The sequence below is a fragment of the Urocampus carinirostris genome, chromosome 4, assembly GCF_059441175.1.
Source record: "Urocampus carinirostris isolate Australia breed hairy pipefish chromosome 4, RoL_Ucar_1.0, whole genome shotgun sequence".
Lineage (NCBI taxonomy): Eukaryota > Metazoa > Chordata > Actinopteri > Syngnathiformes > Syngnathidae > Urocampus > Urocampus carinirostris.
In genome coordinates this window covers 17,625,945-17,653,864 of record NC_142352.1, presented here as the reverse complement: position 1 = coordinate 17,653,864, position 27,920 = coordinate 17,625,945, and the positions used below count along the sequence as shown (strand labels likewise).

General features: G+C 37.6%; 1 protein-coding gene across 1 annotated transcript; it reads left to right on the top strand.

Moving 5' to 3' along the window:
* Positions 1 to 34: 34 nt before the first annotated feature.
* Positions 35 to 15,219, top strand: LOC148367013 (high-affinity choline transporter 1-like). The gene is made up of 10 exons (XM_088333805.1): positions 35 to 154; positions 404 to 633; positions 807 to 920; positions 2,003 to 2,158; positions 2,230 to 2,378; positions 5,392 to 5,535; positions 5,609 to 5,762; positions 10,503 to 10,720; positions 12,167 to 12,338; positions 14,398 to 15,219. The coding sequence occupies exons 2-10, from the start codon at positions 450 to 452 to the stop codon at positions 14,898 to 14,900; spliced, it is 1,794 nt and encodes a 597-aa protein (XP_088189931.1). The 5' UTR covers positions 35 to 154; positions 404 to 449; the 3' UTR covers positions 14,901 to 15,219.
* Positions 15,220 to 27,920: the final 12,701 nt, after the last annotated feature.

The window sequence follows — 27,920 nt, the reverse complement described above, 5'->3', positions numbered from 1 at the left end:
TTTCCCAGTATTGTGACGGAACCTGCCCCATCTCCCTCCCCCTTCTTAAAAGCCCACGGAGTCGCCAAAGAAACCTCCGCCATTGTCTCGTTGGAGCGCTCCACGCATGAGCTTTGGACCTGCAACCCGACAAATGCTTCTAGAAACTTTTCAGGTACGTTTCAAAGATTCTTTTACGAGTTTGGAAACTTTGCTAATTTTTTTGTTGGTTTACTTTGTGTTTTCTGTGTTTTAAAATATACGTTTTGTGCGTAATTACGCATGACGCATATAGTAAAAAGGCTTGGAGTGACAATTAACTTCCTGTTGCAATCAATTCTAAAGTTATTTGTGTTGAATTATTTATCCAATTTTTAGAAAATGTAATTAAGCTTGACCTTCGTGCGTTTTTACGCGCATTCAGGTCCCCATGCGTCCTCGCTCTTAGCGCAAAGACCAGCGGCGCCATCATGACCATCCACGTCGAGGGTCTTGTGGCCATTGCGCTCTTCTACCTCCTAATTCTCTTTGTGGGCATTTGGGCCGCCTGGAAGAACAAACACTCCGGCGAGGCCGAAGGAACGGACCGTAGCGAAACCATTATGGTTGGAGGAAGGGATATTGGATTATTTGTCGGAGGCTTCACCATGACTGGTAAGACGCGCGCCTCCAAGAAATATATATTATACACACACATTATAGTTTAACATGAAAGTTTTTTGTAGGAAAGAATATAATGTTTAAAACACTGTATAATGCATCTATAATCAAAATAATTAATACCTTTGCTTTTATTTAATTGATTTTCTTGTCTTGGACTATTTTAGCGACTTGGGTTGGAGGAGGGTACATCAACGGCACAGCCGAGTATGTCTATTTGCCCGATTATGGTCTGGCTTGGGCGCAAGCACCGTTCGGATACGCCCTCAGTCTTGTGGTCGGTAAGTGAGCATGCTTTTGTTTGTTTTTGTGTGGTGGTTTAATCTCATTTCTAGAAACGAAGCCACCTGATCCTATATTTTTAGGGGTTTGGTTTTATTTATTCATTATTTTTATTTTTTTGTATTTTGTTTTTTTGTTTTATTAATTCAGGAATGCTGCTGAAATGCTTTGTCTATATGTTGGCTCCTAATTTAGTTTAATTCATTTGTCATTCTTTAACTTCTGAAAATCATTTTAATATTATTATATTTAAAATCTTAATTATTTGTTTCAATTGATTCTAAATATGTTATATTTTGAATTAATTTAAATCAACGTAATAAATTCAAATTGTATTTTATTGAATAAAATACGTTTTATAATTTTTAAAACAAGTTTAGTTTAAAATTGATCATAGACATGTTTATTACGCTCTCATTTATTAATTGTAATTAATTAATTAGTTTAATCAACAAAACATTATATTTATAGTTTTCCCTTTTAATATATATATATATATATATATATATATATATATATATATATATATATATATATATTTTATTTTTTTTATTTTTTTATTAAATTAATTTAAATAATCGTCTTATTTTGTATTTTCTGTATTATGTCAATTTAATTCAATCCCTCTAGAGCAGGGGTATGCAAACTAGGGCCTGCAGGCCACATGTAGACTGGAAAGCATTTTAATGTGGGCCACTGAATGAAAATGGCCCATATATATGACAATTTATATAATAGTTAATGAAGTACTATGACTAAGAATTTAGTTTTTTTTTTTTTTTGATGACAGCTTTGTCCCCATTGTTTTTTTTGTGTGCCTACTACTAAGATACTACTACAGAAATACTATAAAAGTCATCAAACTAGATATCGAAATTTGATGTCTTTTTTTTTTCAACTTTTTGCATTCATGGAATGTTTACATTGTAAAAATCTAATAAAATCACTATGTAGATAATATGAAATAATGATATAGCATTGCATACTACTTGTCAGACACGACAAATTAAAGTAAGATTATACCTGTATCCTGTTTTTATTCATTAAAAATAATCTTCATATTGGATTTATATTCCAATAGGAGGCCTTTTTTTCGCCAAGCCGATGCGTTCAAGAGGTTACGTCACAATGCTGGACCCGTTCCAGCAACTGTACGGCAAACGAATGGGAGGCCTCCTCTTTATCCCAGCGTTAATGGGCGAGATCTTCTGGTCGGCCGCCATCTTGTCTGCTCTCGGTAGCGCCGTTGTCGACATCGTCCGCGTTACATCATCGCAGTCCCGTAATTCTTTGCCTTTACGACTTCAGGGGCCACACTCAGCGTCATCGTGGACATCAACATCAAAATGTCCGTGGTGATCTCCGCCCTCATTGCCATCTTTTATACGCTGGTAGGCGGACTTTATTCGGTGGCCTACACAGACGTCGTGCAGCTCTTCTGCATCTTTGTCGGCCTGGTAGGTATCTGTTAAGTTTGAACTTTAGTAGACACTAAAAAAGGTGAGAAGACATCAATGGATTTTGAACTTGCAAGGAGGACCAGGGGAGAAGCTTTCAGATAAGAGAATTTCATCCTTTCTCCAAGCACTCTTTTTGGTAAATCTTCAAGGTTACAAAAACTGATCATCCACTAAAGGTATGGAAATCAAAGAACGTCAACATAATTGGCCGATCGCGACAATGATAGATAGATTGATGAATAGACAGATAGATAGATAGATACCATAGATACCATAGATAATTAGATCAATACCATAGATAGATACCGTAGATAGATTCCATATATAGATAGATAGATACTTAGGGAAATTCACAATGACGCAATAGTCAAAACAATAAGTAACTGGCATCCCATGAATCTCCTTTGCACTTATCCAATAGTAAAAAGAGAACAAACTTATCAGTATCCAACTGAATGATAATCAATACTAAGAGACTGAATGAAAAATATTAGGTTGCGTGCAAACAAAAAACATGTCAACGAAGGGAGCATTAATTAAAAATGAATCATATTTCCATCAATATTTCAGTACGTAATTGATAGTGTATTAAATTTCATACTCAAGTGTGAATGCAGCTTTAAAATTTTACCACTAAAGTCGAACCAGGTTGAAAGATTTAACGCAAGAGTTAATCCAGCTTTAAAGCTTCAACTCCAGAGTTAAAAGCAGCAATAAACATGCTTAACTGAGTGTTGAAGCAGTTTAAAAGCTTTTACATCAGTAGTTTAAGCATATTTAAACCTGCCCCACAATTGTAAACACGTTTTAAAGCTTTAATTTAATATAAAAGTAGAGTGTCAGTAGTTAAAGGAGATTTAAAGCTCTCACTTGAAAGTTAAACCAGCTTTAAAGATTTAACACAATGGCTAAAGCAGTTTTAAAGCTTTAATTCCAGAGTTAGAGTAGATTTAAACCTGCTTCACAATTGAGTTTTTTAATCAAATTTAAGAGAGGATGAGAAATGAATGAGTTTTTAGGCTTCAACTTGAAAGTTAAACCAGCTTTAAACATTTACACAAGAATTAAAGCTTCCTTAATTTAGGAATTAATGCAGCTTTATAGCTTAAACTCAAGAGTTAAAGCAGATTTAAACCTGCTTCACAATTGCAACCAATCTTTAAAGCTTTTATTTAAGAGTTTGAGTGTGAGTAGTTAAAGGAACTTTAAAGCTTAACTTGAAATAATAAACCGCCTTTAAGGATTTAATGAAAGAGTTAAAGCTGCCTTAACTCTGAATTCGAAGCACCTTTTAAAGCTTTAACTCAAGAGTTAAAAGCAGTGATAACTTTCCTGTCTTACCTCAGAGAGGATATAGTTATAAAACTTTAACTCAAGAGGTAAAACAACTTTAAACCTACCTTGACTTGGGAGTTAAAGAAGGTTTATTGATTTAACTTGAAAGTTAAACCATCTCTAAAGATTTAATGTAAGCGCTAAAGCAGTTTTAAAGCGTAAACTCAAGAGTTAAAACAGCTTAAAACATGCCTTAACTGAGGACTTAAGGGAATTCTTAAGCTTTAACTCCAAAGTTAAACTGGCTCTAAAGATTTGATGCAAGAGTAAAAGCTACCTTAACTCTGGGTTTAAAGCTGCTTTAAAGGTTTAACTACGTAGTTAAACACAGTAATAAACCTACCAATATTAACTTAAGAGTTGAAGCGGTTTTAAAACACCAACTTTAAAGTTAAACTGGCTTTAAAGATTTAAAGCAAGAATTAAGGCAGCCTTAAACCTCCTTTATCCTCGGGTTAAAACCACTTTAAAGCTTTTACTCAATAGTAAGAAGCAGTGTTAAAGCTTGAAATCTTAACTCAGAGTTGAAACAATTGTAAAACTTAATTCCAAAGTTAAACCAGCTTTAAAGGGTTTACAAAAGCATTGAAGCAGCTTTAAACCTGCTTTAATCCCGGATTTGAAGCAGTTTTAAAGATCTAGCTCAAGAGTTAAAAGCCGTTTTAACCTGCCTTAAACTTTAAAGTCAAAAAGACTTCAAACCTGCTAAACTGAAGTCAGAGAAAAACAGATTTAGAGCTTTGACCTTAAAATATAAGCGCTTTAAACTTGAATCAAAATCAAACTAAGCTTTTATACTTTAATTTGACAGTAGGAGTGGTTTGAACCCAGCAACGATTAACTCAAAGTTTAAAAGCATGAACACAAAAGCTAAAGCAGCATTGAACCTGCTTTAATTAGAATAAGAACAGCTTTAAAGCTGTAACTGAAAAGTCAAGCAGCTTAAAGCTTTAACTTAATTGATAAACCTTTTTTAAACTGGCTAGCTTTTCAGTCATGAAGCAGATTTAAAACTTTAAAGGGGAAAAAAATAAAGTGTCTTCAAACCTGCCTTAGGCTAAACTAGCTTTAAAGCTTTGACTCAATATTTTAAAGAATAAACTCACGAGTTAAAGCAGCTTTATACGTTCCAAGCTTCAAACTACGGATTAATCAGCTTTGAAGCTTTATCTCAAAATTTATTGCAGCTACAATGCTTTAACCTCTTAACACCTGGCGGCCACATGTTTGGGACAGCATTAGCTCAGGAGGTAGAGTGCTCGTCTTGGGATCAAGAGATCGCAGGTTCGATTCCCGGCTAACTTACAAAAAAATCAGCGCTCTCTTTTGGAAAGCCTTGTTAGGTTGGCTGTATGCTGACACACAGTAGGGCGGCATTGGCTCAGGTGTTATATGTCAAAGTGTCCTTGGGCAAGACACTGAATCCCTAATGCCCCCAATAAGCAGGTCGGCAGCCTTGCATGGCTGCATGACCGCTATTGGTGTGAGTGTGCGTGTGAATGGGTCTGAAGCACATTGTAAAGCACTTTGGGAGGTCTTCATTGACTTGAAAAGCGCTATATAAATGCAGACCATTTACCATTTACATATAGGCATATAAAAGAAGAAGCTTGGATCCAGGAGGTTAAATCTAGACTGAATTAAATCTTGAATGCTTCTTTTTCCCCGACCTTAGTGGATCAGCGTCCCATTCGCCCTGACCAACAGTGCTGTGTCGGATATCACGGTGACGGCCGTAAAGCACGTTTACCAGTCGCCATGGAGAGGTAGCATCAACAAAAGCGACACTTGGGTCTGGATCGACAACTTTTGCCTCCTGGTACTGTTACTCCAGCCCAATTCTTTTTCTAGTTTTACCTAAAGCTGATTCACGGATGGTTTTGTTTGGCCAGATGCTTGGCGGCATCCCTTGGCAGGTTTATTTCCAACGAGTACTGTCTGCTTCCTCGGCCACCTACGCACAAGTCCTCTCCTTCATTGCCGCTTTGGGTTGCCTGGTCATGGCCGTCCCTTCTGTTCTGATTGGTGCTATCGGGGCTTCAACAGGTGAGTTTATGTACATGTGTTATGTATGTTATAGGCAAACCCAGCCCAACCGACCCAGGCCGCAGGTATTAAAGCCCAACCCAGCCTGTGCCCGACCAATTACCGGTCTATATGCTGCTCCGATAAAATGTCACACCAGCCGAAAAATGCATAGTTAAGGAAAAAAAACATATAAGCCGCACCTGGAGTATAAGTCACATTTTTGGGGGAAACTTATTGGATAAAATCCTATACCAAAATAATACATATCATCTTAAAAGTGTCAGAACTAGAACAGAAAAAAAATCTAATACATCAATGTTTTAATTTCACAAATAAGTCGCACCTGGAGTATTGCACCCCTGACCACACTATGAAAAAAACTGTGACTTATGGTCCGAAAATACAGTCCTTTTTTTGCAGGACGGAACCTGGAGCAAACCTGAATTTAATATTTCATTTGTGAGGACTTAGTTGGAGGAAAGGTGATTTGTGACAACAAATTAAAACCTGTCTTTTGTAACAAAATCGAAGTTAAACAAGCCTGTATAAAACGTTTACATTTTTTATATTCCTGTTTCTACAGAGGTTACGTTAACCGTCAATTTTCCATCATTGACGTATTTTTAAAGAGTTAAAGGAAAAATCTTAAATCTGTCCGTCATTTGACAGATTGAAAATTGGGCCATAAACCACAACAACAATACGTCCTTTAAAATCTAGCGCGGCACTTTAAGAGAGAGAGACAGAAAGACAAAAAAGAACAAAGACTGGTAGATAAAGAAAAAGTCAGCAAAAGAGGAGCTGGACGTAATGATTACATTTTAGGCTCGACCAGGCCAAAAAGCGGGTCAGACTGGGGCTCGGACTTAAGATCTTACCTCTACGTTTGAGCAGCGTTGTCAAACTTATATTAGCTCAGAGGCCACGTGGTAGACAAAACCTGCTCACAGGGGCTAGACTAGTAAATGAATGGCATAAAACGTATGGTTTGGCCGGAGGTCTAGTAGGTCTTGTCGGAGGCTCATCATTAATTTAGGATACAGGAATATACAATTTGATTAAAAAATGATAAAGGATTTTCCCCCTCAATATTTATTTTCCTTGACTAAGATTTAATCTCTTGTCGTGTTAATCAACCGAGCATTTAAAAAATAGCAAAGATACCATTAAATTCATTTCCAGTACAGTTTATTTAACCAGGGGAAACTCTTGCAGACTGGAAAGTGACAAAAATAATAGTATAATATTAATTTAACTGATTAATTTAAGAATTTAAGAGCCTCTTTAAATTTTTGTTAAGATGCCCATTTCTATTTGCCTTTTTTTGTATATTTCATTTTGCCTTAACAGCGCATTTGTGACTGTTATTTTCAATTAAAATAACATTGTGATAGGTTTTCTCAATGTTCTCTGGTTGATTAATGGTAATCAGCAAATATAGCTAAAGAGGGTGCTTTATGAGTGGTGCCTGACTTGGGTGACATCCAATGGACATATTTAAAACTGCAGGTCATTGTTCGCTCATTTTTCATTTGTGCTTCTTGTAGCTTTGTCTCGCGAGCCACATACAATGATGTGACGGGCTACATTTAGCCCACGGGCCATGAGTTTGACACATGTGTGTTTGAGTCTCATGTGTGCCTGGAGGGGAGGGCCCATGTCGCCTTTAGATCTGAGAGAGTTGAGTAAATAGCAGCTGGTTGTTCTCATTATTAATGTAGCTGCCATCCGTTTTAAATGTGAGCTCACAAGGGGCCAAATTAGCTGATTGATCTCCAGATTTTGGTTCCTTCCATCACGACATCTCAAATAATTATTTTTGTAACCATGGATTGGATTTACTTAGTTTTATTTCGTCACACTAGAAAATTATCCCCTTCCTCTAAGATTTGCCTAAAATACCAATCCAAGAAATATCCAAAGTAAATTGAATGCTGTTCTTGAACGATTTGAAAAATGTGGATGGTTTTGTTCTCTTTTGGAAGGAAAGACCCTGTAGTTTTGTCCCAAACTACAATAGTCACTGCAAGTAATACTAACATTGAGTAATCTGAGTTGGAACACACAGAAATAGAAGGTTTTTGGTCTCGCCTGATTCTTGTCTTTGCAATTAAATGCCTAACCCTAACCCTAACCCTAAGACAAGTGTAGCATGGGCATTTTAGCTGGAAAGCAGGTGAGACAATAGCTTGAAGCCTTTCGTGGTACCTTATCAAATTTGGTCACGATCTAAAAATCAAAACTTTGTCTTTAAAACGTTTTTTTAAAGGTGGGTTAAGGCGTTTCCAAAAGTGGCACTTTGCAGATGACCAGTTCACAACCATTAAAACTTAGCAAATGAGCAATTTACTTTGGCCAAATTTTTAGACATTGTAAAAGAGTTATAAACGTCTGACTTCTCTTTCAAGAAGCCAATCAATGATTTTGCGCACTCGGCGTAGTAATGATGCATAATAATGAATTACGAATCACAAATTGCGATGCGCACGGTATTTTTGGCTCTGATTTGAATACACCACTGGAAAATAGCATAGAAATATTTCATTTAATTGACCTACCCTATGTGTCTATCATCGTTTGAATCGGTTACAACTGGTTGAAGAAATTTGGAGCCACAGGAGGCGATCCCTGTTTTATCGAAAGACCCACGTAGACTAATGCCGACTCTGGACCATGAAAAAAGCCTGTGATAGGCTGAGAGTGGTGTCGATAAAAGGGTCGGATGCTAACAACCATATTGGGAATAATTTTACGAGCCTATTTACTTTTAAAGGGTTGTTTTGGAGTGAAACGATTGGGTTACTACAAGGATCGTCTAACAAAGCGGAAATGCTTCTAGGCATTATTTTTTCTTTGGCATTATTGTGTGTTATGGAGTAAATATTTTACACAGTTGAATTCACTGGATTGTCCTGGATGTAACGAATACATTTTTTCAAACATTCGACTCATTCGATGACAGCCAGGGTAGTTGGTGAGTTACGCCGGCTTTATAGTTTTTTGAAATGGTCATCATACTGTATCTTGAATCCCAAGAGGGTAAGCTTTCCAATGATATGTTTCATTACATATTTCAGTGACTGAGGACATAGTACAGACACATATTTGTTTATTAACAGTCCAGTTTCCCGCCAAGCAATAACCCGAGGGTTTTACTGATAAAGTGTTGGGAAAATTTTTAAGTACAGTGGAACCTCGGTTTTCGACCATAATCCGTTCCATTTCTTTGTACGAAAACCGATTTGTACGATCACCGAAGCCGTTTTTTCCCATTAAAAGTGATGTAAAATTGTTTTAATCCGTTCCAACACCCTGAATGTTTATCTTGAATATTTAACATAAAGCTATCCCAGGCTAATCGTACGTTCGCGTTAGCGTAATCTTCCGTACAAAAGATTACGCTAACATGAACGTGTAAAAGTAAAAAAATCAGGTCGTTTACACGTCATTTAGCACCCAGGTCTCCACAACAAGTGGTGAGCGGTTAAAGGATAAAGAAAAGAATTATGAATAGGATTTCTTACCGGTCGGCAGAAGCCATGCTGTATTCCTGAAAGAAGGGAAACTCGCACACCTTCTTCATATTTTGCTATTATTTCTCTTAAATGCAATAGTTGTACGCACTACTCCTCTTTTACCTGTAGCAACTTTGCTGCTTGCACCAACCTTCTTCCAAGGCATAATTAGGGGTTAAAACACTCCCTTCACCGCTTTTAAAAAACGAAAACAGAAAAGGAGTGCGCGTTGCCGTGACAACAGTTCTTCACGAGGGGTGGAGGCAATCTACACTCGTACGCCGCTCAGCGTCGCCCCCTAGCGTACTGGCGTTCGAACTCCGATTTTTTGAACGAAAAGCGAAGCGAGAATTTCTCAACATTTCTGGTCAAGAACCGATTTGTTCGAACTGAGAGGCGTTCGAAAACCGAGGTTCCATTGTATATACTATTGAGTGCCTATTAGTGTCAAAAAACTTCATTCAACTTCATTCATAGTGCGGGTCACATAAAAACCTCGAAAAAGGGAAAAAAACAAGATGTAAAATTTTGGTCACTTTGATTCTTCTTTGTGCTTTTAAAAGGCATAAAAAATATATACAACATAGTGCTGGGGCTGGAGCCCATCCCAGCCATCTCCGGGCAGTGGGCAGGGGACATATATATATATATATATATATATATATTGACAATTTTGCGTGCTTGTTTAGTGTGGTGATGGCCCCCTGGGGAAGAAGCTGTCTGTGTGTCTGTTTGTCCTTGTTTTAAGGGACCTTTAGCACCTACCAGCGAGCAACAGATGGTGGCCGGGGTCAGATGGATCCTTTATGTTTCAGCATCGACAATGTCCTCTAGATTGGGTAGAGGGCAGCCGATGATCGTCTGGGCTGTGTTGATTACTCCCCTAGACTCTGATTGTTGTAACCTTTTTTAAAATAATGTGATTGGTAAAGTCTGTTTTATTTTTTTAAAATGGGGAGGGGTGTATGATAAATATTAAAGGTCAGAGTAAAAAAATCCCTTGAATGATTTTTGAAAATAAAATTTACAGTAAAACTGAAAACTATTTTTACAAGTTATCTTTCCAATCACCAAGCTAATAAGTAGGTAAACAGTTCATGTTGTATTTTGACGCATCTCACACTCAAGGTATATTTCAGAACATTTTTAGAGGCACTTTCAAAATGTATTGTATGTTATGATGCTTTATTCTAATCAAATAATCAAATTATTCCATATCTCCTTTTCCATCGCCGTGATCCAGACTGGAACCAGACAACGTACGGCGCCGTGCCCCCGAAAGACAGGGACCAGGCCGACATGATTCTTCCCATCGTCCTGCAGCATCTTTGCCCACCGTTCGTGTCATTTTTCGGGCTTGGGGCTGTGTCCGCCGCTGTCATGTCCTCCGCCGATTCGTCCATCTTGTCTGCAAGCTCCATGTTTGCCAGGAACATTTACCAACTCGCCTTCAGACAGTCGGTCAGTCATCCTGCACTCTTTGTTTAACACTTGTTTTATTAATACAATACTGTAGTCGGGAATTTTTACCCCAAAACCAGTTAATTCAATCAGAAAATATGTATATTTAAAAATACCCTGCTGAACTTTTGGGAGGATATCATAAAGTTCAAATGTCACAGAAATAATTAAAAAACATATGTCTTTATTTTGCAATTCTTTTGACAGGAATAGCCCTTTTTCCCTCTTATATACTAATAAATAATTTCATATAAGAAATAGTGCAGTTACTTGGTCACCTTTCAATCCCAAGTGGCGCTCCCTGCTGACACTGGCGTGTAATTAAGGGATCCTCACTGCCAATGCCAATGTCAGTGCAAATAGGAGCTTATACCATCGTGAAAATTGTTTAAAATAAATGAAACGAAAATCAATATTTAAAAATTATTTCATATATGTTGAAGTTACATGAGGGCGGCACGGCGGGTTAGGACGTTCACGTTACAGTTCTGAGGTCATCGGAACAAATTCAGCTACCATCCTTCCTGTGCGGAGTTTGCATGTTCTCCATGTGTTTGCGTGGGTTTCCTCCGGGCACTCCGGTGTCCTCCCATGTTCCAAAATCATGCATGTCAGTTTAATTGGCCGGTCTAAATTGTCCCGAGGTGTAAATGAGAAAGTGAGTTATCTGTCTCTGTGTGCCCTGCGACTGTCTGGCAACCAGTTCAGGGTGTCTCCTGCCCACTGCCTGAAGATAGCTGGGATGGGCTCCAGAACCCCCAGACCCTACTGAGGACCCCCGACCCTACTGAGGCAGATAATGGATGGATGGATCGATGCAGTTACATGGCCATTATTCAATGACATTAGCTGCTAATGCTGCTCACAATTCAAAGGCTCTCCACTTAGTCACCTGTGCATCAATAACGTTGCGAAAGACAGAAAACAGAAAGTCAACCATATACTATACAAGCTCTTTTACTTTCATATTAAGATGCAACGTTATTGACGCACAGGTGAAGAAGTGGAGAGACTGTTTAACCTATCAGAATGCACTATGCAAATCACTGTTTCTGGCACCGCGAGTAAAAATAGTGGGATAACGAGGTCAACTCTAATGCCATTTTGTATGTCAACTGTACCACTCGTGGTATGGTAGTAAGGTGTTGGCGACCTCACCACTGTGACCTGGGTTCATATCCCATTTCGATATCAATTGTGATTTCGACTCCCACTTATCAATCATTGTCCTGATATATACCATAAGTGTACAGTACAGGATTAAGAGCCCCACGATTACACACAAAACATAAAGCTCTTACTGTGTTCTCAATTTGATGTGCTTTGTAGTCCGAAATGTGCCTTACGAATGGAAATTATATGAGAAAAAGTCGTTAATCCACTTCAATTTTTGATTTTTTTGAAAAACATACATGGTAATCTGAAGTCCCGTCTTGTGCCCTGCAGGCTTCGGACCGCGAGATCGTGTGGGTGATGCGCATCACCATCTTTGTGTTTGGCGGCCTTGCCACAGTGATGGCGCTGGTGACGGGTACCGTTTACGGTCTTTGGTATTTGAGCTCCGACCTGGTCTACGTCATCATTTTCCCTCAACTCCTGAGCGTCCTCTTCGTCAAAGGTATGAAATCTTTGGCCTGAAACTCGTCTCGGTTCTTTTATGTTAAAAGGAAGAACCAGGGGACTGCGTATGGAATACACAGCTGTGGAGCTTTTTTCTAAGAAAGTGCCTCTTCTTACACTGTGGGAGCTTTGTCAATGAGCTAAATTCGTTCCAGATCCGAATTGCTTGCGTAATGAGCAAATTTCCCCAAAATGAAATACAAGATTTGCATAGGTGAAATCCTTAAAAATGCTTAAATTTTAACGTTGTGTTTTTAAGAATTCAAAAGTTCTTGAATTTCGGGTGAAATGCTTGTAAATGCTTGAAATTGTTGCCATGTTTCTTAAGAAGTCCACTTAAGATTGATGCCGACACTGCTCTCTTGTGGCTTTGCTTTGTGTTGCGTTTATTATCACTTAATAAGGATAATTTGCAATCTTAATAAGGCAAGCGATTGGCAGAGTATGACAGGTATTGGATTGAAAGACTGTTGATGATCTATACATAAGGCACATACTGTATATTTAAAATTATGATACTGTAACCTTTAATGAATCAACATACAATTCATTTAAAGCACAATGTTCATTTTTTCTTTTTCTTTTTTCTTTGACTGTACTGTAGTAGTTTGCATGCCCCAACTGGACAAGCTGACGCTGGCAGTAAGCGGGCCCAAACTATGAGCGGCCTCTAGTGGTAGCCTCTGGGACTGCTCGTGAACTGGATTTCCCTTTGTATAGTGAGGTAGATTTTTGTTAAAAAGAAACTTCTATACTAAAATTCTCTGGTTTAGAGATGCTCGTGCAAAGAGGTACCAATTTATAGTCTTTTCTGACCACCTAAACGAGGGGGAAGGGGTATTGCCAATGTGAGACCCAATGGTCTTGAAAAACTGCATAATGTGTGCAAGAGTCCTTTTATATAGGAAGCACCAAGCACGGATAAGCTCAAGTCCATCTATTGCTGAAGCCAGGAAAATACTGCAAAATATTGTCGTTAACATAAAACCAAACTGGACATCAGCTTTTAACTCCCATCTAGCAGTGGGAAGGAGCATTTAGATCAGGGGTGTCAAACTCATTTTAACCCGGGGGCCACATGATAGAACAAACATTCTGTCGGGGGCCGGACTAGTAGATTAAAGAGAAAGAAAAAGAGGGATAAAGAAATAAGAGAGAGGGAGGGAAAAGGAGAGAGGGCGGGACAAAGAAAGAGAGAGAGAGCATGGGAAACACAAGAGAGAAAAAGAAGTCGTGAGAGAGGGGGAAAGAAAGGGACCGGAAGAAAGAAATCAAAGGAGAAATAGTAAGACAGAAGGAGAGAAAAGAGAAAAGAAAGCGCGAAGGGTAGGAAGAGAGAAAGAGAAAAGAGAGAAAAGGAAAAAAGGAAGTTCGAGCAAAAGAAGTTAAAAAGACACAGAGAGAAAGAGACAAAGAGCAACAAAGGAAGAGAAAAAGAGACACAGAGAGTGAAAGAGACAGAGAGTGGGAGAAAAGGGTTGGAAAAGAGAGAAAGAGAGAGAGAAAAAGAAATACAAGTAGTGACTTTGTTCGAGACAACTTTATTTGGCAACATCAAGTTGACATGTTTCAACCTGCAGCTTGTTTTTCTCTTGCGCTTCTCTGAGTGTTGTTTCGCCGGCCGGATTAAATCCCTTAGCGGGCCTGATTTGGCCCGCAAGCTGCCTGTTTGACACCTGTGGTTTAGATTATATTAGATTAGATTTATTGGTCCTCATAGGGAAATTCACTTAGGCCAACTGTACCAGGGGAAACAACAGACATTACGTTAAATTACACAACCACAAAAAAACTGCAGAATTACAAACATCCATGAATGGTGGACAATGTAAGCAGACTGTTTGAAAAGGTCAGCAGGCCCTGTTGTCTGGAAAGGTAATGGCATCGGGGATCAGACTTTTCCCGGTTTGATTTGTATTCATTTAAAAAAAAAATTTGAACTTTGGGTAGAAATGAGCTAGAGACTTTTTTGACATACTCAGAAATTTCCTACGGATGGAATCCAGCCCAGGAGCTGTATGTTTGACAAACCTCATCTAACAGGCTTAATCTAACAGGTACCAACACGTACGGCTCGGTGGCGGCCTACTTCTTCGGTATGGTTCTACGCATCGGCGGCGGCGAGCCCTACCTGCAACTGCCGCCTTTTATTTATTATCCCGGCTGGAGCATGGAGCAGCGAAAGCACCACATCACCGGGGAAATGGAGGACGTTGTAGTCCAAAAATTTCCCTTCAAAACGACGTCCATGCTCGCGTCCTTCCTGGGTAACGTCCTCTTCTCCTACCTGGCCAAGTATCTCTTCGAGAGCGGCAAGCTATCCCACAAATACGACTTCCTTGACGCGGTTGTGTCCAAGCACAGCGGGGAGATAATGGATAAAACTACGCTGGTGACCCGCGGTAATAACATCGGATTGTCGGAGATGGCGCCCGTTAAGCCGCGGCTGAGCGTCACTTTAGCGGCCGCCTTTACCCGCCGCGACACGCTACCAAAAGACACTGTAGAAGAAGAAGAGGAGGAGGAGTCAAGTCCTGACTCTTCACACCAAGAAGAATGATAAGATGGCCACGTAGTTTTTCAAAGACTGCGAATGACGGCGAGCTAACGAGCTAACGTCTACAATGAGGTACAACGACACTGTTTTGTTTTTGTTTTTCTGGGGTCATTTCCGAAGCAATAGCTTCTTGCAGATGAGGAGGTAAAATATTACAAAACCTTAAATATCCTTGTTTTATAGTTTAGGTACTTTTATTTGAATTTCTTTTAGCCTGTAGCTTTAGCATCTAGAGCACTAACGCTAGTGGACAAGTCAGCAACATTAGCAGTTAGAGTTCGAGATAAAATGTGTTTCATTTTGGGTTTTTCTTTTTTTTTTTTTTTTTTAAGACAAAAACAAACGTTTACTCTAAAGATCTATAGCATTACAAACTAGTGCGCTAATGCTAGTAGCCAAGTCCGCAACATTTGAAGCTAGACTATGAGATTAAATGAGTTTCGTTTAAGGTTTTCTTTTCATCCCAGACAAAAAAAACTGTTTGTGTTGTTAAGAGCGTTTTTTTACCTTTAGCACCTACAGTGCTAATGCTTGTAGCCACGTTAGTGAGATTTACTGCTAGCACTAGCAGTTTGAGATTAAATGTGCTTTGTTTGACGTTTTTCTTGTAAAGAACATTAGTAGTATTAGCAACTTGGGCACTAATGCTAGAGGCCATGCTATGACATTGCCAGCTAGCACTAGCAGCTCCAGTACCGACGCAAGTACTAAGGCAGGGGTCAGGAACCTATGGCTCTTTTCATGAGTACATCTGGCTTGAAGATCTAATCGAACTTGCACAATAATTGTCTGTATTGTGACATGAGTAGCCAATTGAAGCACTTACGAAGGCGAGACGTTACTGATTATTAATTGGTTCAGTGTATATATAGCGCACAGTCTCAACTGCAGTTTACAGTCGAGGTGTCACACCAACAGTCCACATTTTGGCTGTAAATCGTTAAAAAGTCCTTTATGTGGGAGATCATTGAGCAATCTATGTTCATTGTTGAGACACTTTATGATGAAAACTCACAGGACAAACTGTAAACACCCAAATTAATTAGGACAGCGTTTTTCAAGGCACATTTCTTAAATAGAAAAAATCCCACCGCACACACCAATCGGTGCCGTCAGACCTCCGGTAAAAGTAAATCAAAAGGAGAGATAGCTTTTGCTAGTTCGTACAGGCACACATACTGGATAATTTGGTATGCTGCAACATAGTGGTTGAAAAACACTGATTTAGGACAAAAATGAGCCTCAGCACTCTTAAGTAACTGTGGAAGGTAGACAATTTTCAACTGGTACATTTTTATGTAGTACAGTGGTTAGCACAGTCGCCTAATATGCGAAAGGTTCGAGAACTGGGTGGAAACATATATTGTGCTTAAAGAAATGGGCCTCACCATCCTGTAATTGCCCAAGACACACCACAGGAAATGGTGTTCCCACGACCCTAGCAGTTTATGGATCTAACCCATCAACCATATTTATATTGATATGGGACACAGGATGCGGCATTATTACTATTTTCTCGATCAAATCATCAAACGTCACACAGGGAAAAAAAATGTGCTGCAAAATTAGCTTTTGTCTGGAGAGCGTTTTTTTTTATTTTTTATTCTTATTTGGTCTTGAAAATAAATTGTGTGACTATCTCAAAAATAATAAAAATAAATTTGCTTTTAAATATCTTTTGGTCAAACAGGTTCCCGACCCCTGTGCTAGGGCATACGTGTAAGAATTTGGTTTTGCCTTTCTCTTTTTTCAAGCTAAAGAGATTTTTTTCTTTCTAGGAGTTTTTTTCTTTTTTGTAAAAAGCCCTAGTAGCATCAGCAACTAGATTGCTAAAGCTAGTGGCAAGCCTAGTGAGATTGCCCGCTATTGTTTTCAGCTAAAGCACTAATGCTAGTGCTTGAGCATAAAGGGCAGCGTTTTGGGGTTTTCGCTTTTCAGGCAGAGAAAATATTATTAAAACATTTTTTGTTGTTGTAAAAAGCATTGGCAACAACTAGAGCTCCAGTGCTAGTGGCAATGTAAGCAGCATTATGCGCTAGTTTTAGCAGCTAAAAAGACCTCAATTATGCTAGTTTTTCGTTTTTGGGGTTTTCTTTTTTTCATACAGAACAAGAAAATTGTATTTTATTTTGTCAAGCACATTATTTGCATTAGCAGCTCGAAAGCTAATGCTAGTATCCAGGGTTGCAGAATTTCCTGCTAGCAGCTAGAGCACCTTAAGGATAAATGCTTGCCTTTCATTTTGTATTTTCTTTTTTTTCAGACAAAAATACCCTGTTCTTTCTATACATATTTTCTATTTACGAGCAATAAACCCTAGAGCACTAATACTAATGGCCATGCTATGGACGTTACCCGCTAGCGTTAGCAGCTGGAACATCTTGAGGATAAATACCAGCGTTTCGTTTTGGGTATTTTTTTTTTTTTTTTTTTCCAGACAAAAAACATGTTTTCTCTTGTAGGGAGTATAAGTTGTAATAGCAACTATAGCGCTAATGCTCATGACTGTGCCAGTGACATTACCCGTTAGCATTAGCAGCTAGCGTCTTGCTACCTTTTGTTTATTCAGCAATTATTTAATGTATTCAGGGCCCAAACAATTCATGAGATATTTAAATTATTGACCAGTAACAGAAATACAAATTATTTTCCACAGCTGAGTCTTTAAAATTAGTGTGGATCTCTCTGGAAGATTCAAGCCTGTAATTTGAAATCATGATTTTTGTACAGTTGCCCAAATTAAGAATAGGGGTTGTAATGTATTACTCTCTGTATGAAGTCCTGAGGAAATGCTCCAGATTTCACGTAGAAAAGAAACACCTCAATGACTGTGACTCATTTACCAAGCTCAATAGAATTCCTTGATTCAAGCAATAGAGTGAAAATAGTTCAACGTATCAGTAGTTTTCTTCCAGATTCAGTCAGTATAAGCAACACTTTTATTCTGCTGCCTTAATGTCAATCATTTCTCTTCACAGATGAAAAAAAAACTTGAATATGAATGTCATTTCAGATTATATCAAAAGTGTAATTTATTGTTTGTGCTTTTATTTTGGAATGGTGTCAGTCAATTTTTGACGTCCAAGTCTGTAATGTGCGTGTTGTTGTAAGAAGAAAGGATGTTATCTAAATGTTTATTTATTTTTTTGATGTCATAGCTAGTAACGAGGAAGATATTGTAACGTTATAATGTAAAAAAAAAAACGTATATATATAAAATCTACTTTGGTATAACAAATGGTTTGTGTTAGTATGTTTGAGTGAATTGATAGGCATGATTGGTCACCCATTTAAAATAAGAGTAGGCTTCCTTTCATTTATTTTTGTTGTACACTGAACCCTCTTAAGTCGCAAGGGATACGTTCCAAAAAAACAGTCGTAGGCGAAGTCCATGACGTCGAAACAGTTTAGGAAGCTAGAGCATAAACAGAAAACAACACAAAAATGACCTAAAAAAATGACCTAAAAAAAAAATCCCTTAAAATGACTGAAAAGCCACTGAAAAACAACCGGTAATGGCAGAAAATGACCCAAAACAACTGGAAAACAATCATATAAAATGGCCCTCAAAAGATAAATGACCCACAAACAACACAAAAAAACAAACCTAAAATGACCTCAAAAAAATAAAACTGAAAAACAACCAAAAATGTACCCTTAAAAACAACCCCCAAAAAGTCCCAGAAAAGACACAAAAAAGCGAAAACTTCACAAAAATGACCAAAAAAAACCGCTGAAAAATGACGAAAAAAATAATCTGAAAAATGACAGACAAAAACAACCCAAAAATAGAAAAACAACTCACCGAAAAATTGACCCAGAAAATACAAAAAAATGTTTAAAAAAAAATTACCTGAAAAACGACTGAAAAATTGTCTGAAAAACAGTGGGAAAAACAACTGGAAAAATTACCCCCCAAAAAAGGAAAACGACCCACAAAAGAACAATGACCCAAAAAAACAACCCCAAATTGACCTAAACTTAGACGGAAAATTGAGCAGAAAAAAAACTAGGCAAAACCACCCCAAAATAACCCAAAAACAAAAAATGACCAAAAACCACCCAAAAAATGAAAGATGACAAAACGTTAACCGAAAAACGTCCAAAAACAACACAATATGACAAAACATTAAAAACAAAAAATGAACTAAAAAAAACAACACCCACAAAAACGAAAATAATAAACAACCAGAGAAACAACAAAAAACAAAAAGTAAATGAACAAACGAGACTCCGAATAAAGGAAAAAAAATGGCAGTCCATTCGATACCATGATGTCGTGATGCAAACCAATAGCAGACCAGCATTTTATATCACGCCAACCAATAGCAGACAGGCATATTAAAGACCCAACCCAACACAGGCACAGACACTGCAAGGTTCAAAGTTTTTGGCACCAAAATTAATTTGTTGGGGTCATATAGTTGAGAAAAAGCCATATAGATTGGACGAAAAAAAATCATATTCCACTTCGTAATGTAAAGACATCATAAGAAGGTGATATGGTATCCCCGGGGTCACCAGTAATTGATATTTATTTGGCTTAAGTGTATGAATAATATTGTCTCAATGATTACGTTTAAGCATTTGAAATAAGTAAAATTGGCATAGTGAAGGTATGAAAAATGTCGTAAGGTGGGGTCACGTATCCTGGGTCTATTGGTTTTACCTAATATTTACCAATACCTCCTCTCTTAGGAACTGTTAGCCAATCCAAATGCAGAACACAAGGTTTGATAAAAATCCAGGAAGCACCGGGACCGTGAAAATGAACCATCTTATCACGCCGTATAACTATACTTTCATTTATTTTCCAGTGTTTCTCGCAAATGTGATCCACTAGACAGAAAACATGGCTGAAAACGTGAGGGAAATTATGACCGCTCGAGCTAGGTATTTGTCCCCGCGAGCGAAAAGCGACATCTTAAAATATCTCGGGCCCGCCTCTTATTTACATCACGTTAAGTGCTGCACTTTGCATTAAGAAGACAAGGGTACGAAAACTTGAGCCAGATGCCTCCAACATCAAGCTCCCGCTTGTCTGCCCTAACTATGAGATGTGCAGGACATGTCTATTTTTTTTCCTTTTAAGATGTATATACCTGTATATGGGTATCCCTAGTTATTTAGTTTTTTTGGTTTGGTTTTCAACATCATCCCTTACATATTATATCACCTCATTGTTTGTTTATAAATGTCGATCCAAATTGTCCACTTTGTAATGTAAAGGCGACCTAAGAAGGGGATATGGTATCCTGGGGGTCACCAGTAATTGATATTTATTTGGCTAAAGTGTATGAATAATATTGTCTCAATGATTACGTTTTAAGCATTTGAAATAAGAAAAAATGGCATAATGAGGGTATGAAAAATGTCGTATGGTGGGGTCACGTATCCCAGGTCTATTGTTTTTACATCATTTTTACCAATACCTACTCTTATAGGAACTGTTAGCCAATGTGCAGAACACAAGGTTTGATAAAAATCCACGAAGCACCGGGACCGTGAAAATGATCTTATAGTGCCGTATGACTATACTTTCATTTCTTTTCCAGTGTTTCTCGCAAATGTGATTTCCTAGACCACAGGTGTCAAACTCACAGCCCGCGGGCCACATCCGGCACGGCGTACAATTATATCCGGCCGTGAAATCCTTTTTATACATCTACTATAATGGCCCGGGTCTGTGAAACCCTGTTAACTTTCAAATTATAATCGGATATTGACATTGCCAGTAAACCCGTGTGTCTTATTTGTGGAGATTTTGTGGCCGTAATTAAGGAATCTGATGTAAAACGGCACTACAAGACAAAATTTCAGAGTAAGCTGAAAAACCTTGAATCCAGAGAGAAGATACAGAAAGTTGAAGAGTTAAAGAAGAATATGAAGCAAATTCCTCAAGTGAAAAGCACAAATTTTATTTATATTTTCAGTTTTTTCATATTTTCATTTTTATAGTTTTGACAGGAGATATTTTTATGGAGAGCAACGATTTTTAATTCACTTAATGTTTAAGTTTGTTTATTCTGGAATCATATTCCTGTTTTAAATTCATATTTTTTTATTTTTTTTAAAAAAAGGAAAGTGTATTCAATAAATATTTATCCTGTTCGGCCCGCGACCAAAGGTGTGGTTTGAGTTCTGGCCCTCTGTATGATTGAGTTTGACACCCCTGCACGAGACAGAAAACATGGCTGAAAACGTGAGCGAAATTATGACCGCTCGAGCTACGTCTTTGTCCCCACTAGAGAAAAGCGACATCTTAAAATAGCTCGGGCCCGCCTTTTATTTACATTACGTTAAGTGCTGCACTCTGGACCAGGCAGGACTCCGAGCCGCTCGTCTTTGGGCGGGGTCGAGGGGCGGAGTCATCTGCTCTTGCGCAATGATGACGAGTCGGCCCCGCCCATCCTCCTGCAGCTCCTCCTTCATCATAAGTGTCCTTTTTATGTCCTTGAGAAGGAATACCAATCCCATAAAATGGACGAGGTGAAAGTGGGGGGGACGTCGAAGATCCCATTCATAGCCGAGCACTCTCCGTAATTAACAATTACGAAGAGAATCCATTTATTTTGTGCTTTGGAGGCAGGGGGACGGCTTTCTACGTAGGACTGACGGAGAAAATGTTTGGAGAGAAACCAAAAGAGTCATTGGTTGAAAATGACGAGTTATATTTAGAACGTCCTACATCAGAGGTGGTCAAACTTTTTGGGTTGCAGGCAGAATTTTGTTAAAAATTTGGCCTAATGGCCAATCCTGGAAACATATCCAATTGTTTCATTTTTTAATGAAATATACATGCAGACAGCAATTGTATATGTTATATTTCTTCTAATATTATTCTTAATAAGAATACTCTCATGAAATTGGGTTTGAAATGTTAGCAATTAAAACAAACTCATATATTAGGTCCTTTTGTCATTTTTAGTATTACTGTAGTTTTATTTTAGCGGTATTTATGTACTAAGATTTTTTTATTTCATACTTGTGTTTTTGTTGTATTTCTGTAGTGGCATTTTTATTGTATTTTTGTAGTAGGACATTTGACGTATTTCCGTAGCACTGTTTTTGTAGTATTTCTCTAAAATTACCGTAGTTGTACATTTGTAGTATTTCTGTCATAGTATTTCTGTAGACATATTTTTGTGTCAAAGTATTACTGTAATGGTGTACTTTTAATTTTTCTGTAGCAGTATTTTTGTAGTATTTCTGTAGTATTTTTGTAAAATTACTGTAGATGTATTTTGCAGTATATCTGTAGTAGTATTTCTGTAGAAGCATTTCTGTATCATAGTATTGTTGTAGAAGTATTATTATTGTATTTCTATAGTATTTTTTTCAGAATGAAAGTAAAAAAAATCTATAGGGTGGCCTTTTATAAACAATAAATTCTCTATTTAGTTTTGCAGTAGTTTTAGAGTATTTATGTTGTATGATTTTTATCGTATTTTTGTAATATGATTCTTGTAGTATGTCTGTAGCAGCATTTGTGCAGTAATATTATTTTAGATGTATTGCTTTATTATAGTTTTCATGTAGTAGTATTTTGTAATATTTCTTTTCTTTTCAGAATGAAAGTAAAATAAGAAATTAGGTACCCAATGTTTAGCACCATAGTTCATCTTAGGTTTTGTAGTAATTTGTAGTATTTTTGCAATAGAATTTTAGTAGTAGTTTATGGTAGACATTCAAAGGGACATTGGGGCAAAGCTGGCACCCAAAGAAATACAACCTTTTTTTATGGGTAATACTTCCTTTATTACATGTATTGTCATTATTTTCTGACAATTTTCATTCAGCTGGCCAGATTAAAAGGCCGCATGTGGCCCACGGGCCATATTTTGCTCACCCCTGTCCTACATCACCTTTGTTGAAGTCGTCGGTTGAGTTTTGATTGCGGCTTTTGGCTGGCTGCCAAAATAGTCATACGTGTTACCGGGCTGCTACGTGCTGCATTGCCAGACATTTAATTAATAGTAATCAACATTTGCTGGAGAAAAAAACGAGCATCTGCTGGATGTTGTCGTATGTGCCGGACATACGGGTGAACATAAGTCGAGCAGGTCGTAAGTCGAACGTTACTTGTATTATATTTATTACTTGAAATAATCAAGAAACAGCATTGTTGAGTGTTTTGCTTATTCTCCTATGCTTTTCCACACACTTGAAGGGTTTTATCAAAAGTCGGACTTTAAACTGAGTTCCCCTTAATGATGATCAAAACGATATTCAATTTTTTCCGTTTATATTCATTGATTAGGTGAAAAACCTAAAAACCAACCAAACAAAACCACCAAACATTAAATACTGCACATTGTAAAAACATTGTAAACATGAAGTGGTTAACATTAAATACATATGTAAAAATAGACTGATACTTTTAGGACCATTTTTAAAATTAATATGAAATGCATCAATATACTTAATACTTAAATACCGTACTAATTTTAACTATTGTGTATGCTGGATTAAAGTGATCAAAATCACAGCAAGGTAGAAATAAACAAAGACTGCAAAGAGGACTCAACCCTTTCAACAATTCTTTAACTATTTTATACAACTACCCAAACTAGGAAATAACATTTTAACAGTGGAACACTCTAAGTCCGTTTTAACAATAAACATAACCATGAGTAACGTCAGCATGAATGAATGAATTAATGAATGAAACTTTTTTTGAACATGATAAAAACAAATTAACAAGTCAAAAAACAAAAACAATGTTAACGTATACTGTATGTTCGAAAATAAATGGGAAAAAGTGTATGCTTATTTAATCCTACCCCCAGACTTTCTTAATAATTGTGTCTTACAGCTAAATCTCTTGTGTGTTAACATGTAAAAACGCCTCATGAATTATACGTATTTACAAAGCTTCTGTGGATGCACAGTCACTTCATCATCATCACTATTATCATCACCATCACTATTTTCACCGTCATCATTATCATCATTGCTGTCTCCATCCATTCTCTGCATACTATATAATAAGAGTATCTATTATAATACCAATAATACTAATTGATGCTCATAGTGACAACTGACTTCTATGTGGTGTGTCTTTTCTGTCATATAAGTATCTTTGGACCTGCTGCCTTAGGGTGTCCATCCCCAGGCAGCAGGGCAACCAATCTTGAGTGTCATGATCTTTGCATTAAAAAGACATGGTACAGAAACTTGAGCCAGATGCCTCCAACATCAAGCTCCCGCTTGTCTGCCCTAACTATGAGATGTGCAGCCCATGTCTGTTTTGTGTTCTTATTAAGATGTAATATCTATGTGATCGTATCTCCAGTTATTTGTTTTTTTGTTTAGTTTTCACCATCATCCCTTACATATTATATCACCATTGTTTCTTTATAAAATATAGATGCAAATTGTGATGAAGCATCTTCAAACAATGTAAGCTTTACCAACCAATAATATAACACACACTGTTTAAGTATTTACAGTTGAAACGGGATGCTATAAACAGTTTTCCACATTCCAAAGACCTCTCAGCAAGTCACTTACATCACAAACAGAATAATCTTGTCTGTCAGGGGTGATTTTAGGTTCAAAGTTTTTGAGGGTGCTGAGCACCCAGAGTGTCTGGCTGGTAACTTTTTTTTTTCATTTCACTTCAACCGATTTTATATAGTCCAACACTGTTCAGGAGTGTCACTCTCCATATGTGAACGTCACATCATGCCAAGCCCAGTTTTTACTAATTTACGTTTAACAGATTACACACACACACAGAAGAAGAAGCATGGAACTTATTAGAAAATGATGCATTCAATTCAACCCTTTATAATTCCACCCCACACTTTAAGGATTAAGCTGTGTTGCCTGACCTTGAGGGTTGTAAACCTGTCAATCAGTTTTTGGTGAGGCACTTGGTCAAGCACGTATTTTTCAAGTCCCCCTAATTTATATTTACAGTATATGATTGAACCATCGCGGTTCACGGATCACTATAACCGCATAGGTTGTCAGGGCACCAATGAGGATGCAACTCTAGACAGCTTTCTCCACCTTTGACGGTTCAACCATAAACAAATCAAATAGGAGGACGTTTTGTGTATTCATAGTTTCTGTGGGCAATAGACTCTTACCTGAACATGGTGCTTTTTTACAGAAAAAATGGCAAAAGTCTATGCTGGTGCTGGGAGGATTACTACGCAAATAGCTTACGCAAATCATCGCTACATTTGATTCAATGCAGCTACGGACTAGTATCTGTTGATGATAACCAAGTGGGTGGTAAAATAGTTGTTCAATATCACCACTGTTTAACATACTTACACCGCAATACACCTGAGCCTCCACAGACTCCGCCGCTATGCCGCTAGTGACACTAGTGAAAGAGGTGCTGTCAAAAGGACTGAACCATTTCAAGGCAGTGGAGTACATCCGATGCTGCCTTGTTCCCATTTTTGATTTGTTTCACTATAAGTTCTTTATCTAGCGTTTTTCATCAAGTTTAAGCCTTTATAAGGGAAAAGAGGGTTTTAAAAATGCTATCATTTAAGGGGGAGCTTAGGCTGAATTTGGGGGTGCTTGAGCCACCCCAGAAACGGGCTAGTTATGCCCATACTGTCTGTCCGGTTTATTTTGCTTATATATAATTATAACATTTTTTGGAGTATGGTTTTTGTTTTATTTCGCAGTGTAGATTTTCATCTCTTATTCTGCTAACTTAAATCACATTAAGAGTATAAAATCAATGTATGTTTTCTCAAAAACATTCCTTTGTCTCTCTTTTGCAGCATCTCAGTAAATTCCAGAGAACATATCAGTTGCTGGAACACGATTTATTGATTTTCTGTTCGGGAAAGGTTCCATTCCTTTATCGTGTGCTGCACTATCATGATGACATAGCCATACCAACGTCCCTTTTAAGTAATGACTCCGGTAATTTACTTACTACTCTGATCCTTGTAAGATTCAGACGAAGAGGGAAGAAAAAAATAACCTGTGTGAGTCGGGTAGAAGATTGTTGCAAAGAATTCAAAAGGTAAATTTGAGAAAAACAAAAAGAGACAACAGCATTGAATTTTTTAAAGCATGTATGAAACAGAAAAGATGGGGCCATGCCTTATTACTTCCCATCTATCTCCCCATCTGCCCCATTAGCCCGTCCAAGAAGCTGAGGAGAATTGTCAGCTAAATGAATGCAGCGGCTTCAGAAAAAAAAATTAAATCATCCAGGAGAACCTAATTACCTGACTGGTCCCTGAACCACTCAAACGGGCCTGTAGGTAGACGGACTCGAGCTCAACAACCAAAGTCAGATTCGGTTTAACTTATAGGCAAAGATGCTTCAGAAGTGATGTGGTCATTTGCAGATGTGCTTGTTTGCATATTAGAGGTAATTAATGATTCGAAACGTCCTGTTTTACTTTGACTTTGAGTAGAAAGGTGAGTACTACACTCAATTCTGCACCTAATAAAATGTGTGTTTTTGTAGAATAACAATGTCAAGATAAAAGACATGTATTGCTCCCTTTAATTTATCCATCCATCCATCCATTATCTGCACCGCTTATCCTCAGTAGGGTCGCGGGGGTGCTGGAGCACATCCCAGCTATCTTCAGGCAGTGGGCAGGGGACACCCTGAACTGGTTGCCAGCCAATCGCAGGGCACACAGGGACAAACAACTCATTCGCTCATTCACTCCCAGGGACAATTTGGACCGGCCAATTAACCTGACATGCTTGTTTTTGGAATGTGGGAGGAAACCCACACAAGCACGGGGAGAACATGCAAACTCCACACAGCAAGGTTCGATCTCATGACACGCGCTAACCACTGCGCTGCCGTGCTGCCCTTAGAATAAATCTTTAAACAAAAATCATAAAATACGGAAAGTAATTATGTTGTATAGTTTTTATTTTCTGTACTCTGCAATAACTGTCTTTTTCTGTTTTGTTAAAAACGAACAGATTATGGTTGGTATTATGGTTGTGGGTTCGAAACCGAGTGGAAACAAATATTGGTCTGGAGAAGTATTAGATACACCAGGCTGTACTTACCCAAGACACATCACAGGAAATGGTGCTTCAACGAACCTAGTGCTTAAGAGATCCAACCAATTATGGTTGTAGGATTTGATTTCAGGAAAATAGTTATTACTTGTTTCACAAAAATAATGTCTTAGAAGTTCACCTGAAATAAGAAAATATGTTTTAAAATTAGAAAAAAAACACTCCTAATACCCCTTCAAGAACATTTCACTTGGAAAGATAATTGTATAAACTTGTTTGACTACATTTCCCCTTAAATTTATTAACTGGACATTTCGCAGCGGAAAAAAACGTTTGGTTTTTAATAACTTTTTGTATTTCCAGACCAAAGACTGCATACATTAGTCTTTATTGTTGTGGCCTAAGTTGTAAGTGCAAATAAATTTGAGGTTTAAAAATTAGACCATAAAGATCCTCGGCTTAAAAGGTATTGTGTTTCTGGTTACCTAGCTAAATAAATATATATATATATATATATATATATATTTTAGAAAGATTATGTCATCAAAAATAGTTGAAAACAACTGATTAAAATAGCATTAAAAATATGGGAACAAGAATACACCTACTCAAGTAAACATTAACTCAATTGAAATTTCAAATATATAAATATATAATAGGATTAAAATACATAAAATAAAGTGCAAACAAAAAGCAACACTTTCTTCAAGGAGAACATACTTAAAAAATAAACAATAATTCCTGGTGCCACTTGTGGACCAAATCGCATTTAACCATTTCATATTTGGCTCACAGTGTGTATTCCTATATAACTATTCCAGACTTATTCATTTTAGCTGTGCCTTAACTGTTTTTTTTTTCACCAGAGGGAAGGTCTTGTCAATGTCCTCAGCGCAAAGCTTTTATAAAGACAGAAAGGACAGACTTTCCATAGAAATGCACTGAAGAGAATAATAGAAAAGGCGAGCAAACGTACAATAGTTCACAATCGCCCCTGGGGACCGATTCCCTCTCAAAGGGAGGCTGAGCGCATGCACGATAAATGGGGCCCAT